The sequence below is a fragment of the Narcine bancroftii genome, chromosome 4 (genome assembly GCF_036971445.1).
Source record: "Narcine bancroftii isolate sNarBan1 chromosome 4, sNarBan1.hap1, whole genome shotgun sequence".
Taxonomy (NCBI): domain Eukaryota; kingdom Metazoa; phylum Chordata; class Chondrichthyes; order Torpediniformes; family Narcinidae; genus Narcine; species Narcine bancroftii.
In genome coordinates, this window is record NC_091472.1 from 114,539,917 (window position 1) to 114,554,780 (window position 14,864).

Here is a 14,864-nt window from a genome sequence, read left to right on the forward strand (position 1 = left end):
CAAAAATAACAATCTGCTGGGGGAACTTAACAATTCCAGCAGCATCTGTGGGAAGAAAAGAAATTTATGAAGGGTTTTGGCCTTAAACGTTGACCATTCCTTACCTCACATAGGAAGTAGGAACAGGAGTAGGCCAAAAATGGCCCATCGAGCCTGCTCCGCCATTCAATACGATCATGGCTGATCTAATTTATGACCTAACTCCACCTACCTGCCTTCTCCCCATATCCTCTAATTCCTCTATCATGTAAAAATTGATCTAACCGAATTTTAAATATGTTTAATGAGGCAGCCTCAACCACGTCCCTGGTTAGAGAATTCCAAACATTCACTACTCTCTGGGAAAAACTATTTTTCCTCATCTCTGTCCTAAATCTACTCGCCCGAATCTTGAGACTGTGTCCTCTCATTTTAGTTTCCCCGGCCAGCTCAAAAAACCTTCCTACATCTATCCTATCCATACCCTTCATAATCCTATATGTTTCTATAAGATCTCCTCTCATTCTTCTGAACTCAAGTGAATACAATCCTAGACGATTTAATCTTTCATCATAAGTCAACCCCTTCATCCCAGGGATCAACCTAGTAAACCTCCTCTGGACCGTCTCCAAAGCCAGTATATCCTTCCTCAAATATGGAGACCCGAACTGGACACAGTACTCCAGGTGCGGTCTTGACTCACTGTGTTCCTTCAGCAGATTGTTTGTATCATTGATAAAAATTTAGCACGCAGGAAATAGTTTTTGAATGCATCCTTTAGAATTTTTTTTTCTCGGTTTGTTGCCACTGTGGTTTACAAGTAGCAGACTGTTGATTTTTGTCAACAAAACTAAAATCAGTTCCCTCTTTCACAATAATCACTATCGATGTAAGGAACCACTGCTTTTACATGATGACAAGAACAAAGATTCAAACTACTCGATAGCACTAGATTCTGCAACATTTCTCCCATCACCCATGACAGTTTGGGCAGTAGACTGGTAAGAATTCTGGAAATGAACTATTAATTAATTGTTCTAGAATTCCATCGGCTCAAGATGTACATAAAACTACCTCTGCAATTCTTCATTGTCCAAAGGAGACCAAAGTTCTTTCCAATAGCAACTGCTCAAATATTTTTTTTATACCAGCTTGTATTACACACACCCTTTCACCCTGAGGTTCATCGCACATCAAGTGTAAATTAAGGAAGAACAATGAGCCACTTGACAGTCATGGCATAAGTATAAGATCAACCATTTCCATTCCAAAAATGAGGAGGAGCTCCCTCTGAAATAGTCAACTAAATTAGAAATTAATTCTCTTTGAGTCTCAAACACGCTACAAAATTCAACAGGACAAATGATTCAACCGGCAGATCTTAATTTGGTAGTAGCACACACTTCCCCGTGTTTCCATAAAATTACATAAAAAAACTCGACCAACTCAGTTTACAGCCTTAATCTCATAGAAATTACATTTCATGATCTGAGGCAATTTAAAATATGGTGCTTTAAATTATAAGCAATGGAAAATTTTAAGTTGCATATATTGAAGTGTTAACACTCATGCTACAAACAATATTTGTACTGCTTAATTTTTCATGTTTAACAGGCATACCTTGAAATATAGCCAGGGTTGTCTGATTGCTCGATGTCGCAATAATTCAACTATCCATGGTAACAGGAATATTTTCAAATGATTCTCGGGAAATAAAATGGGTGAAATGAATCATAGCATTATGGAAATTGGAATAATTTGAGTACCTAATAGATCAAATCAACATCATTATCTTGTATGTAATTTGTTCAAATGCTTGATTGTATAATTGCACACTGGTCTGTCCTGTCATTTTCCTATTTAATTTTTTCTGACCTAGATACAGTTTAGTTATTTGATGGAAATGGTGGTAAATACTGGTACTTAGATGAACAGATGATGAACTTTATGCTAAAATCTGTTCTAGATAAATAAATCTGTCCTAAAGTAGTACTCAGAGAACTTAAAGAATGAAAGTCAGGGGGAGAAAGGGATGATGGCATTAACACTGCAAGAGCATTGGCACAAGTCACAAATGGTGGTGGAATTGATTTTCTTTACTAAGGAAACAAGAAAAATGGCTCTTTTTTATGAATTCCATGTTGTGTGTACTGTACCGTTGAATCTGTTGATCATAAAACAAGAAATTAGGATGGCATTTGATTTATCATGCTAAATGTTATTGTCACAATTTTGATGCCTTGAGCAGCCTGCATACCAAATGACCACGCCTCAGTTCAGTTCTTCAATGTGTTCTGCTTGTCTATTCTGTATGCATTTCGTTGTACTTATGTTTGTGGTACACAATACTTCGTAGACATTACCTTAGAATCCATAGTTTCAAAGTGTGATGCTGTTTGTCATAAATTAGTGAGGGGCATGCCATTGTGCATAAATGAGTATTGATTTAACTTGCTGCAAAGTAACTGAATTTTATCCTGCAATGTTGGAGCATTTGTTGATTTGGTTCCATTTCACACTGCTTGTGGTATAACCATATAACAATTACAGCTTAGAAACAGGCCATGCTGAACACTTTCTCCCACCTAACCCCACTGACCTACACTCAACCCATAACCCTCCATTCCTTTCCTCTCCATATACTTATCCAACATCTACTTAAATGCTAATATTGAGCCCGCCTCCACCACTTTGGAAGCTCGTTCCACACACACCCACCACTCTCTGAGTAAAGAACTCCCCCCCTCATGTTTCCACTAAACTTTTGACCCGCTCACTTTCAACTGATGTCCTCTCGTTTGTATCTCCCCCTTAAAGGAAAAAGCCTCTCCACGTCAAACTCTATCTATACCCCTAATAATTTTAAATACCTCAATCAAATTCCCTCTCAACCTTCAATGCTCCAAAGACCTAACTTATTTAATATTTCCCTATAACTTAGACCCTGTTACCAAAAAACATTCTAATAAATTTTCTATGAACGCCCTCCAATTTGTTGATATCTTTCCGATACTTTGGTGACCAAAACTGTATACATTACTCCAAATTTGGCTTCACCAATGCCTTGTACAATTTTAACATTACATTCCAGCTCCTCTACTTAATGCTTTGATTTATAATGGCCAACATACCATAAGTTTCTTCACGACCCTATCCACATGTGACTTCACCTTCAGGGAACTGTGTACCATAATTCCTCTGTTCTACTGGACTCATCAATGCCCTACCATTCACCATGTATGTCCTATTTGATTAGCCCTACCAAAATATAACACCTCACACTTATCTGCATTAAACTCCATCTGCCATCTTTCAACCCATTGTTCTAACTGACCTAAATCCCTCTGCAAGCTTTAAAACCCTTCTTCACAATCCACAGCTCCACCTATCTTAGCAACATCCTCATACTTACTAGTACAATTTTCCACCCCATTATCCAGATCACTAATGTATATGACAAATAGCAATGGACCCAATACTGAACGAGGCACACCACTAGTTATTAGCTTCCAATCTGACAAACAGTTATTCACCACTATTCTCTGGCATCTCCTATTGAATCCATTTACGGAGCGGAAACAGGCCATGTTGGCCTTTCGAGTCCGCACCGGTTCCCTAAGGAATCTTATCAAAGGCCTTACTAAAGTCCATATATACATCCACTACCTTACCCTCATCAACATTCCTAGTAACCTCCTCAAAAAATTCAATAAGGTTTGTTAAATGTAATCTTCCCCTCACAAATCCATGTAGGCTGTTCCTAATCAAACCCTGCCTATCCAAATATGTATATATACCATCTCTAACAATACTTTCCATTAACTCACCCACCACTGACCTCAAACATACAAGTCTATAATTACTAGATTTACTTCTAACACCTTTTTTAAACAATGGAACTACATGAGCTACCCTCCAATTCACCAGCACCTTTCCTGTTATTAATGGAATTTTCAATATCTCTGTTAAAGTCCCTACTATTTCTACAGTAACCTCCCTCAAGGTCCTAGGAAATATCTTGTCAGGACCTGGAGACATTCACCTTTATTTTCCATAAAAGCGCCAGTTCTTCCTATTCTTTCATCCTTCCCTTCTTATTTCCCTTACTTTATGCAGATCAATATCCTTCTCCTTAATAAATAATGAAGAAAAACTGTTCAAAACCTCCCCATCTCCTTTGGCTCCACACAGCCATCCACTCTCATCCTCAAGGGGACCAATTTTAACCTTCATTATCCTTTTGCTCCTAATATATCAATAGAAACACTTTGGATTTATTTTCACCTTACTTGACAAAGCAACCTTACATCTTCTCTCAGCCTTTCTACTTGTTAAGATTCTTTTTATATTCTTTATATTCCCATAACACCTCATGTACTTCATGTTGTCTATACTTTTTGTACAGCTCTCTCTTTTTCTGAACCATATCTCCAATAGCCCTTGAACACCAAGGCTCCCTAAATCTTTTAACCTTTCCTTTCATCCTAACAGGAAATTACCATCTCTGTACTCTTAAGTTTTCACCTTTGAATGCCCTCCATTTTCCTTCTACGTCCTTCCCATAAAATAATTTATCCCAGTACACACCTTCCAAATCCATTCTCTTCTCCTCAAAATGAGCCTTTCTCCAATCAAAAATCTCAACCCTGGGACAAGACCTATCTTTCTCCATAATTATTTTGAAACCAATGGTATTGTGATCGCGGATCCAAAGTGCTTCCCAACACACTCCTCTGTCACCTGACCTATCTCATTTCCTAATAGCAGCCCCTTCTCTAGTTGGCTCCTCTATATGTTGAAGGTGAAAACTATCCTATACACATTTAACAAACTCCAAACCATCCAGCTCATTTACAGTTTGGGCATCCCAGTCAATGTGTGGAAAGTTAAAATCTCCCACAATCACAACCCAGTGCTTACTACAAATGTCTGCTATTTCCTTACAAATTTGTTCCTCCAGTTCCCTCTCCACATTAGGTTGTCTATAATATACCCCCATAACTGTTACCATTTCTTTCCCACTCCTCAATTCCACCCATAGTGCTTCTCTAGACGAGCCCTCTAATCTAACCTTCCAAATCACCACTGTAAGACTCTCTCTATCAAGCAATGCAACACCTCCTCCTCTTGTTCCCTATTCTATCACACCTGAAGCAACAAAATCCTGGTATGTTTAGTTACCAATCACACCCCTCCTGCAGCCATGTTTCACAACAGCTGCCACATCATAATTCCAAGTGTTTATCCATACTCTAAGATCATCTACTTCTCTCACAATGCTCCAATCATTGAAATTTAAGAAAATCTCCTTCTCTTGCTCTCCGTTGATTACTAATGGTGCCTACAACTTCTCTGTCTTCAATTTCATCGTTCTCCCCTACATCTATTCACTCTGCTTCCCCTCCCCATCACATCTCGTTGAAATCAACCAGAGCCACATGACCAAACCCATCTGCAAGAATGTTTGTCCCTTTCCAGTTAAGATGTAAGCCATCCTACTGGAACAATTCCCACTTGCCTTGGAATGTTGCCCAATTATCTACACATCTAAAGCCCTTCCTCTTGCCTTTCTATCTTTCTATTTCTTAACTCATTTGCACCTGCAATTCCTATCCTGGAGGTCCTACCCTTTAACTTAGCTCCCTAAACTAACCCTGCATGACCTCCACAAACTTTCCTCCCCACATCATTGGTCCCCAAATGGACCACAACATCCGGCTGTTCTCCCTCCCCCCCCCCCCCCCTCAGTATCTGTAATATCCTGAACTCTTGCATCAGGGAGCCAACATACCATATGATATCCACTCCACTCCACAGAACCTTCTATCTGTACCCCTTACTATAGAATCCCCTATCACAATCTGATTCCTCCTCTTATCCCTTCCTTTCTTAGTCATAGGACTAAACTCCATGCCAGAGACATGATCACTACAACTCTTCCCCAGTACACCAACGCCCCCCAATCAACCTTCTACCCTAAATCCTTTTAAATCTCCTCCTTCTCTTCTTTTATCTAGCTTTTACTCACCTATCACCTTCTCTTTTACCCTCTCACTAACCTTCTTTCACTACTTAAAACTTTACACTAAATTAAACTTCAAGAAATCTCCCCATATTTCCTGTTATTTATTTATTTATAGTTATTTCTAACACTGTACTTCCACCCTACTTATATTGGTAATGTATCTCCTGGGGGAGGCAAAAAACAAAGGAAAACGGAAAATTCCTCCCTGACTCCCTAATACCAATCAAAAATCTCAGGAGACCACTGTAACTTGTTATACAAGAACAAGTTGCTGTGATTTACACACGCCAATATCCTTTTATTATTTATCTTAATATATTTATAATTAATTGATACTCCCTTTGTCATAATTGATTCTCCCTTCTCCGTTGCTCCGACTGGGCCTTGTTGATCCTGGCTCCGCACCGCTGCCACTGCTGTTTTAACCAGACCTCACCAGGCTTGGACTCCCTGCCGCTACTCACTGGGACTCCAGCTTCGTTTCCTCATCTAGTCTGTTCCTCTCCTCTGCTGCTGTTTCTTGAAATTGAGTGAGAAAACTATTGCATCAATTGATTGTTATTTAATGCTGGAAAATCTGAAATAAACACAAAAATACTGGAAACAATTCATCAGTCAGCTAACAGTCACAGTGGTAGAAACAGAGATGATGTTTCAGGTCAATGACCTTTCATCTCAGTTTTTTCACTACGCTTATATCAGAATGCACGACTCACCTTCGCTCTATTAGAAGAATCCACGTAGTAGGTTTTCATTACATCCCATAGATGAAATTGGTCATATTTGTGGATCAGACTTGTTTGTAACCAACTAGTTAAACCAGTGATTCCTCAACCTTTTTCTTTCCACTCACACACCACTTTAAGTAATCCCAATGCCATTGGTGCTCTGTGGTTAGTAAGGGATTGCTTAAGGTGGGGTGTGAGTGGGAGGGGAAGGTTGAGAATCGCTGCTCTAGACCCAATTGTTACTGAAATATTTTGCTTGAAAAAAATTGTAATTGATCCATTTCCTTTGGAGTTATGAAACCGTGCACATAACGCATCAATTAGGTACAATTAAAACTGTGGTTTTCAAACTTTTTCTTTCCACTCACAGGCCACCTTAAGTAATCCCTTACTCTTACTAACCACAGAGCACCTATGGTATAGGGATTACTTAAATTGGTATCTGAGTGGAAAGAAAAAGGATGAGAACCATTGGGTTAAACACAGAACCGAGCCCATGATGTTGTACCAACCTATGTAAATCATAACAATCTAATCCTTTGCTACTTTACCATAACCCAATATTTTTCTTACTTAGTTAATCCAATTCCTTATGTTAAATACTTCCCGAGAGTAATGGATGTCACAAAACAAATTCACCTGCTCCATATTTTCTTTGTAACCCTGTGGTCAATTTCAAGTGTTTTGTTAATTATAGTAATTTGAATTACAGACTATAATGTCAGAGCAGACACCCTCCCAATTACTCCTGAGTTACTGTAGAAGTGTTTTAAGTTTTTCTTTGTCTGATAAACAGGACTGCAACACAGTTTGATGCTGAGATCAGATGGTGGCAGTGAGAAGTTTACATGTTCTCCCTCTGACCACATGCTTTTCCTTCAGGTGATAGAGTTTCCTCCCATATTCCATTGAGGTTCTGGTAGGTTAACTGGCTTTTGTAAATTACCTTACAGTGTATGTGAACAGAAAAACAAGAATCAAAACAGAGTTGAGGGATGTGTAAAAGAGAATTTGTTTCAGGAGTATATGGATCTCAGAAAAGGGGAAAGGGATTAATGGGTCTATTTACGCTGTATTGTATGTAGAGACAAAAAGTAAAACACAAAAATCTGTAGACAACATAGCTGAAGTAAATGCACAAAACTGGAGAAAATCAGCAGGTCAAACAGTGCCCTTTAGATAGCAAAGGTAAAAATGCAAACTGACATTTCAGGCTTGAGCCCTTCATCAAGGTATGGAAGAATGTCAGTAGGTGTCCAAACAAAAGAGAGGGGGAGAGGTGTGGTCACAAAGGCAGGTGATAGGTGGAGAAGGGAGGGAGGGTACAGCAACATTCAAAGGGGAGGAGGGATGGCCAGGTGAAGGGAGGGAGGAGGGGGAGAGGAGAGCAGGTTAGCAGAAACCGGAAAAGTCGCTGTTAATGCCATCTGGCTAGAGAGTGCCCAGACGGAAAATCGGGTGTTGTTCCTCCAATTTCCAGGTCATCTGAGTGGGACAGTGCATAAGGCCATGTGAGTATGAGAGTGTGACACAAAACTGAAATAGTTGACTTCTGGGAGGTCTCTGTCACTGGTGCAAACGGAGTGAATGTGCTCAGCGAAGCAATCTCCCAATCATGCCCAGCCTCTCTGATATCGAGAAGGCCACAAAGAGAGCGCTGTTTGGAGCCCTGGACCATGGTGAGGGAGGAGGTGTGGCACCTACTGCCAGTGGACGGGGGGTGGTGCGATTGGTGAAGCGGGATGAGTGCTCGAGAGAGTCACAGGGAATTGTTTCCCTATGGAAGGCAGAGAGGGGAGGATGTGTCTGGTAGTGGGATCATGTTGTAAATGCTGTAAATTCTGGAGGATAATATGCTGGACGCGGAGGTAAGAATAAGGGGGATTCTTGTATTTGTTGCATTTGGGGGCAGATGAGCGAGAAATGAAGTTGATGGTAAACCATGTTTGTGGAAGAAGGCAGGCATTTTGGACGATCTGGACAGGAAGCAGTGGCGAATCTAAGGTATGGCATATGCCCTGGGCACCACTTGAGGGCAGGGGGTGTCCATTCCCACTAATAGCCCCCTTGGTACCTACCCTTGTGATTGCAGTAAGTGCCACCCTTGCACCCACACCTCCTCCCTTATCACCATTCAGGGCTCCAAACAGTCCTTCAAAGGGAAGTAACACTGCACTTGTGAATCTGCAAGGATCATCAACTGCATCCAGTACTCCCATTGTGGTCTCCTCTACATCTGAGAGATAGGATCATTTCACTGATCACCTTTGGTCTGTTTTCATCAATGCAACCATGTCAATTTCGGGTTCCACTCCCACAATGACATGTCTGCCCCTGGCCTCATGCACTGCCAAACCAAGGCCACATATAAAATAGAGGAGCAACATCTAATATTCCATCCGGGAACTCTCCAACAGGATGGCATTAACATCAACCTCTGGTCTCTCTCATCCCTCAGTTTCCTTTCCTCCAGCTCTCCAAACCCTTCCCGCTCCATTTAGAGAGGAAACCCCTTCCCCTGTCACTTGTCAGGTTTTATTTTTTGTTCCCTCCCACCTTCATCCACCCATGACCCCTTGCCTCTCCCCTCACCATTTTATTCAGGTGCTTGCCTGCTTTTTGCTCATACCTTGATGAAGGTATCTTCACCTTTGCTACATAAAGACTGAGCGTGACTTGCTGTGTTTTCCAGTACTTTTGTGTAAACTACAATCACAGCATCTGCAGATTGTCCTGCTTCACTCTCTGGATTGTAACATGCTGTACGTAAAGTAATATCAAGCTATTGCTGCCATCAGTTCTGAGTGGTCTTGTTCAGGAATTCTTCAGTAATGTGGCAGTGGTACGATCAAATTGCTTTTAGAAAGGACAACCCAACAAGCAAGAATTGTGAATACCAATGATATCATTGTGGTGATCAGTTATTCAGTAAAGAATAATTTGAACAGTGTAAAGAAAGGCTCATTTACACTATCTTCCTGATGCATAAAAAGGAAGCATGGTTGTGATGAATAGGATCCAAATTGGTGAACTGTTTTCCAGTGGCTGCAGATCAAGTCTATATTTTACCACTGCGTGGGATTGATATTCAGCCTTGTGAGAAGAGGAATGTTGTCCCCTACTTCTCAGTTTCAGTTCTATCTGAGTCTAATCTTTGCAGTCAGTAGTGCGGTCAAGTGCTAGGTGTTGTTGCTTCAAAAACAAATCCCCATGGGAATCCAGTTATTGAGATCTTGTTTTACTAGTTGTCTGCCTTTCAGATCTTAGCTTCTGGTTCCCACTAGCTTTTATGGCTGGACAGTTCATCACATTAAAGACTTCTCACAGAACCCAGAAGCAACTCCTAATTAATTTTTAAACTCTTTACATTGCAAAGTAAAGATAGGAACAATACATCCTCCTGAAACCTTTTATTACAGCTACATGGTTACTAAGTGATAATTATAGCTGAGCATACTGTTTTGATCTAATGTTAGTAAATATACATTGTCTTGATGTGTTAAAAACTGTAGCAGGATCTTGATCGGTTGGGGTTGATGGAATTTAATACAGAAAAATTGAATGTCTAACATTGGCAGGACATACATAGTGAATGGTAGGGATCATGGGAGTGTTGTATCATGGAGGGATCTAAGAACATCGTACCTTGAAAGTGGTGTCACTTTTAAAAGGCTTTTGATACATTGGCCCTCATCAGTCAAAGTACTGACTATTAAAAATGGAGGTCATGTTGCAGTTGTACAAGACATTGGTGAGGCGTATTGTATTTACCATATTTGATGGCATATAAGATTTCCATTCCCCACCCCCCCCCCCCCCCATTTCAGCACGGAATATTAAGAATTTTTTTTAGTGTATTTACAGGTAAGCATTTAATGTTATTGAAATATATAGCTACAGTATAGCAGAAAAAATATGCAACAGGAAAAATCTTTTTAATAATGTTACTGCTTTAATTTACAAGAGAAAACAAAAGCAGCTTAGCTCGAGCAGAAAACATTTTATAAAAACAAGCTACCAGTAGACATAAAGCCTTCACAATAATTTCAATTCTTACATATTCCCAAGATTTCTTCGCACACCTGTGGAACGGTGGAATCTTTCACGCTTCCTGTTGTCTTCATAATCCACTGGTATTTTCTGTGCCATGGATGTTTTTCTATGCATTGATAAACCATGCCTTTTCATGAACTAGTAACACCAACTTTCTATTCCTACAAAACCAATTGCCTTGTTCTCCTGGCCTCATTAATTATCATTTTGGTGGAAACGCATTCCACTGAATTCCTATCATTTATCTCCCAGTTTTTTTTAACTCCTCCTCAAATTCTGGCCAATGGAGGGCTGGACAACGAAGGTTACATTTAACCTTTTTTTTAAGCAGTCTGTAGCTGTTGTTCTTGCTTTCTCAATTCTCATATCATTTTTGCTGTAGGCGGTGCCCCAAAAACTCTCGCTGCTGCTCTATTGCCATACTCCTTAGCAGAGTTTACCACTTTTAGTTTATATCCAATGCTTTCCTCCCGTAGCCATCTTGAAGGTAAAATCTTCCACTGCTATCACCATGTATTTCGGTTGTTGTTATGGTAATACTTGTCATACTAAGATGCCCTTGTTGTGACAAACACCAAATACACAAAATGGCAATGACTCGTGAGCATGACCCGAAGTTTTTGGTGCCCATCAATAGATGGCGGTGATGTTAATGAGCCACGCAGCGAAGACGATCTCTCATCCTAATTTCATTTCAAAGATATATGTGGCAGGTATGTCATAAATAGACAGTAACACATATACAAGCTCAGAAACAGTTGCTGCTTAACGTTTTAGAGTTGGGTGCTAAATGGAGATGTTTGTTAATTTTTACGATAATTTCTTTCTTAAATAATAATGATGATATTTGAGTAAATACTATTACAGTATCATGGAGTTAGGCACAGCACAAGTACTGGTAGTCAGGGATATTTTTTGGGTGAAAAAAATGGATCTTTTATTCCATCATATATGGTAATTTTGATCACTGGTCCACAGGAAATATGCTGGCAAGCAGGCAAGGACGCAGAGATGATGTACGAGGATTTTGACAGGGCACAAGGGTTTGAAGTGCAGGGAGAGGTTGAGCAGGCTAGGACTTTGTTCCTTGGGGAGCAGGAGGATGAAGATTGATCTCATTGAGTTGTACAAAATCATGAGCGGAATAGATCAGGTAACCACACAGAATCTTTTGTCCAGAGTCAGGAAATCAAGAACCAGAGGACATGGGTTTAAGATTTGAGGTGGGGGGGGGGGGGGGGGGGAAGAGAGATTTAACAGGAACTTGAGGGGTAACTTTTTTACATAGATGGTGGTGGGTGAATGGAACAAACTGCTGGAGGAGGTAGTTGTGGCAGGTACTATTGCAATGCTTAGGAAATATTTGGATGGGAGCATGAATAAGATAGGTTTAGAGGGATATGGGTCAAGCACAGGCAGATGGGACTCGTGTGGGTGGGACATTGTGATCAGCATGGGTATGTTAGGCTTATGGGTCTGTTTCATTGAAGATCTAAAAGCACAGCCTAAGAACAGTGTAGTTGGTTCACCAGAAGCATTTTTAGGAATTCCTTGCTGAATAGTGCTGTCAAACTCCAAAGCATCCTGTCAACTTCACAAAATAATAATGAACATTCCCAAATAACAAATTTTATGAATATGTGTATTGAGAACTATGTGTTATAATGACATCACTATATCCTAACCTGCACTGTTAGTCTATTTCAAAAGCAGCATTTATTTTTATTCTAAAATTGTTAAATAGAATAACCCTGTTTCTTCCCCAGGCAAAAGAGATGCGGCAGATGGTGAAGCTGGAGACAGAGATGGCTCGCAGACCAGCAACAGTGGTCTGAATTCCCCAGAAACCGATTGAAGCAACATCAAACTACCAATTCTAACCACAATTTTTACCACCTCTTCTTACCTCACCAATCTTTTGCAGCCATCTATTTTCCGTATCAAAGAATCTGCTTACACTGATATGAATGGCTTTAATGTCATGAGCACTTTAAGGATGGTTAATTTTATTTAATACGTGTCCAAGAAGTTTTATTTTAATCATTGTCTTCTAGTTTAGATAGTAAAGCCATGCTGATGGTGGTATTATGACTTTGTTTCATTAAGAGCTATAAGAAATGACTACTTTACCAAAATAGGGACTGGGGTGGGGTTGTGGAAAGTTCACGATCTATGAATGTTGTGCAAGGGATCACAAGATTAAACAAGTTAGGGCATGAGCCACCTCGTGATTGACAAATAAGTTCGTTTACACCATGTGATCATCATCCAACCATCTAGATATACACAACAATGGTCTATTTGTAGATCCCTGTATCATCGACAACTACTGATGTTAGATTGTAACATATAATATTACTCACAATTGGGAGCATCCAGGATTAATACCAGTTTTACAAAGATCTTGCATTTGAAAAATGTTCCCCAAACTTTTTGACATCTCAAGCACAAAACAAAATATTGATCGGAAATTGATGAGAAAAATTATATTTAAGGAGGTGGCTCACCATCCATCATCTCAAAGGTAATAAGTATTAAATGCTGGCTTTGCCAAATGATGCCGACCATCCTTAGAAATCAATTAATCTGCAGTTTGACACACAAAATCAATTTCAAAGAGAAAATTATTTCAGCAAGAATGTAAAAGTTCCTCCTCTGACAGATCCTAGTGCACAGTCCTGCATGTCATTACTAAATTAGGAATGCGACTGCCTAAAACAAGTTTTTAAAAAAAAATGAAGTCAACATGTAATTTTAATAATATTTCCAAATTATTACCAGTAAATGAATACAAAAGGATATTTCCAATATAATTCAAGGTATAACTTGATCATATTTTTGTTGGGAAAGGAACAACTTTTGAGAATATTTCGAGAGAAACAAGTTTCAAAAATTTAATGTGTACACAGCCATAAACTTTCCACTTCACAATTAAAGATAACAATAGAATAAGGACAAAATTAGAGAAAGTGAAGTTAATATATCAAAGTAAAAAAAAGAGAAATGTTGAATCTAAGCACATAACATGAACAAAAGTTTTATTATTATACCAGGTGCAGGAACAAAGAACAACTATTTCTAATCAATAAAATATCCAATACTGTTTTCTAAGGTTTGGACCAAAAATAGCAAAGATTCAAGGACACCAGTCAGCAAGGATGAAATAATCACTCTAGGCCAAAGATTGCATTCCTTTTAAGTGAATAGTGTCATTCAAATAAAATTTGAAAATCAATACTTTGCCATTGGACTAACAGAAAACTAATTAATTGCTGATCATTTATAACAGTAAGACACCATCTTTCATAATGCTGCTTAAAGCAAATTATGGTCACAAATTCATCATTTTATGCTATCATCAAATGCCTTGAGGGGACAGAATGTGTCTCAAAAGTATATAAAATGTTCTTGCCAAATGAATGTTATCTTATAATGTGCATTAGTGACAAACACTTCTTCTTCAATAACAGGATTGCAGAACAGAAGGCAAACTTGCTCTCAAAACAGAAATGTTGAAAATATCCTGATGAATTACTGCTTGTAAATATGTATTTAATACTATACCAACATTTAAGACTAAAATGTGTTTTAAGGCATATCACTTATTCTAAGGGCTGTGTGATTGTGTAAAATTTGCAGACTTGCTAAGAATATATTTGTTTCTGGGAATGCAGTTTTGTGTTATCAGCCATTTTGAGGGATTCTTCTCCAGCAAGCCATTTTTACCTTCTAAAACAAATAGCTTTGGAAAACATATCCATTAGAATAATGTATATGTAGGTATTACCAAAATGTATCACAAACTACTGTTAGTGTACCACTGCTACAGATTGGTACTGAAATTGCTGCTTTCACAAGGAAATGAAGTGCAATGTCAAAACATTGGAAATATCTAAATTTTGCAACTTGGGTATATAAATTAAAATTCTATTTGCTGGTAGATGCCATCTTTAAATGGCTGTTTTATATTGGATGACTGCCCTACTGCTTAAATACTTAGCTGTAGTAGGTTTGCTGAAAAAGCAAGCTGTTTTACAAGTACCACTTACATGTATTGGTTTTGTTTAAATATATATTAT

The 14,864-nt window shown here is 39.0% G+C and overlaps 1 protein-coding gene across 23 annotated transcripts in view; it reads left to right on the forward strand.

The window, feature by feature from the left end:
- The window catches only part of plcb4a (phospholipase C, beta 4a), a 628,445-nt gene extending 614,120 nt beyond the window's left edge, over nt 1-14,325 (forward strand). For 22 of the 23 annotated variants that reach the window (XM_069932452.1, XM_069932447.1, XM_069932454.1 and 19 more), the window contains one exon: nt 12,552-14,325. In XM_069932452.1, the coding sequence (XP_069788553.1) occupies nt 12,552-12,640 (89 nt within the window). In that variant the 3' untranslated portion in view covers nt 12,641-14,325. Of the gene's footprint in view, nt 1-11,422; nt 11,499-12,551 lie in introns of all 23 variants that reach the window. The other variant, XM_069932458.1, reaches the window with a different exon arrangement.
- The last annotated feature ends 539 nt before the right edge of the window (nt 14,326-14,864 follow it).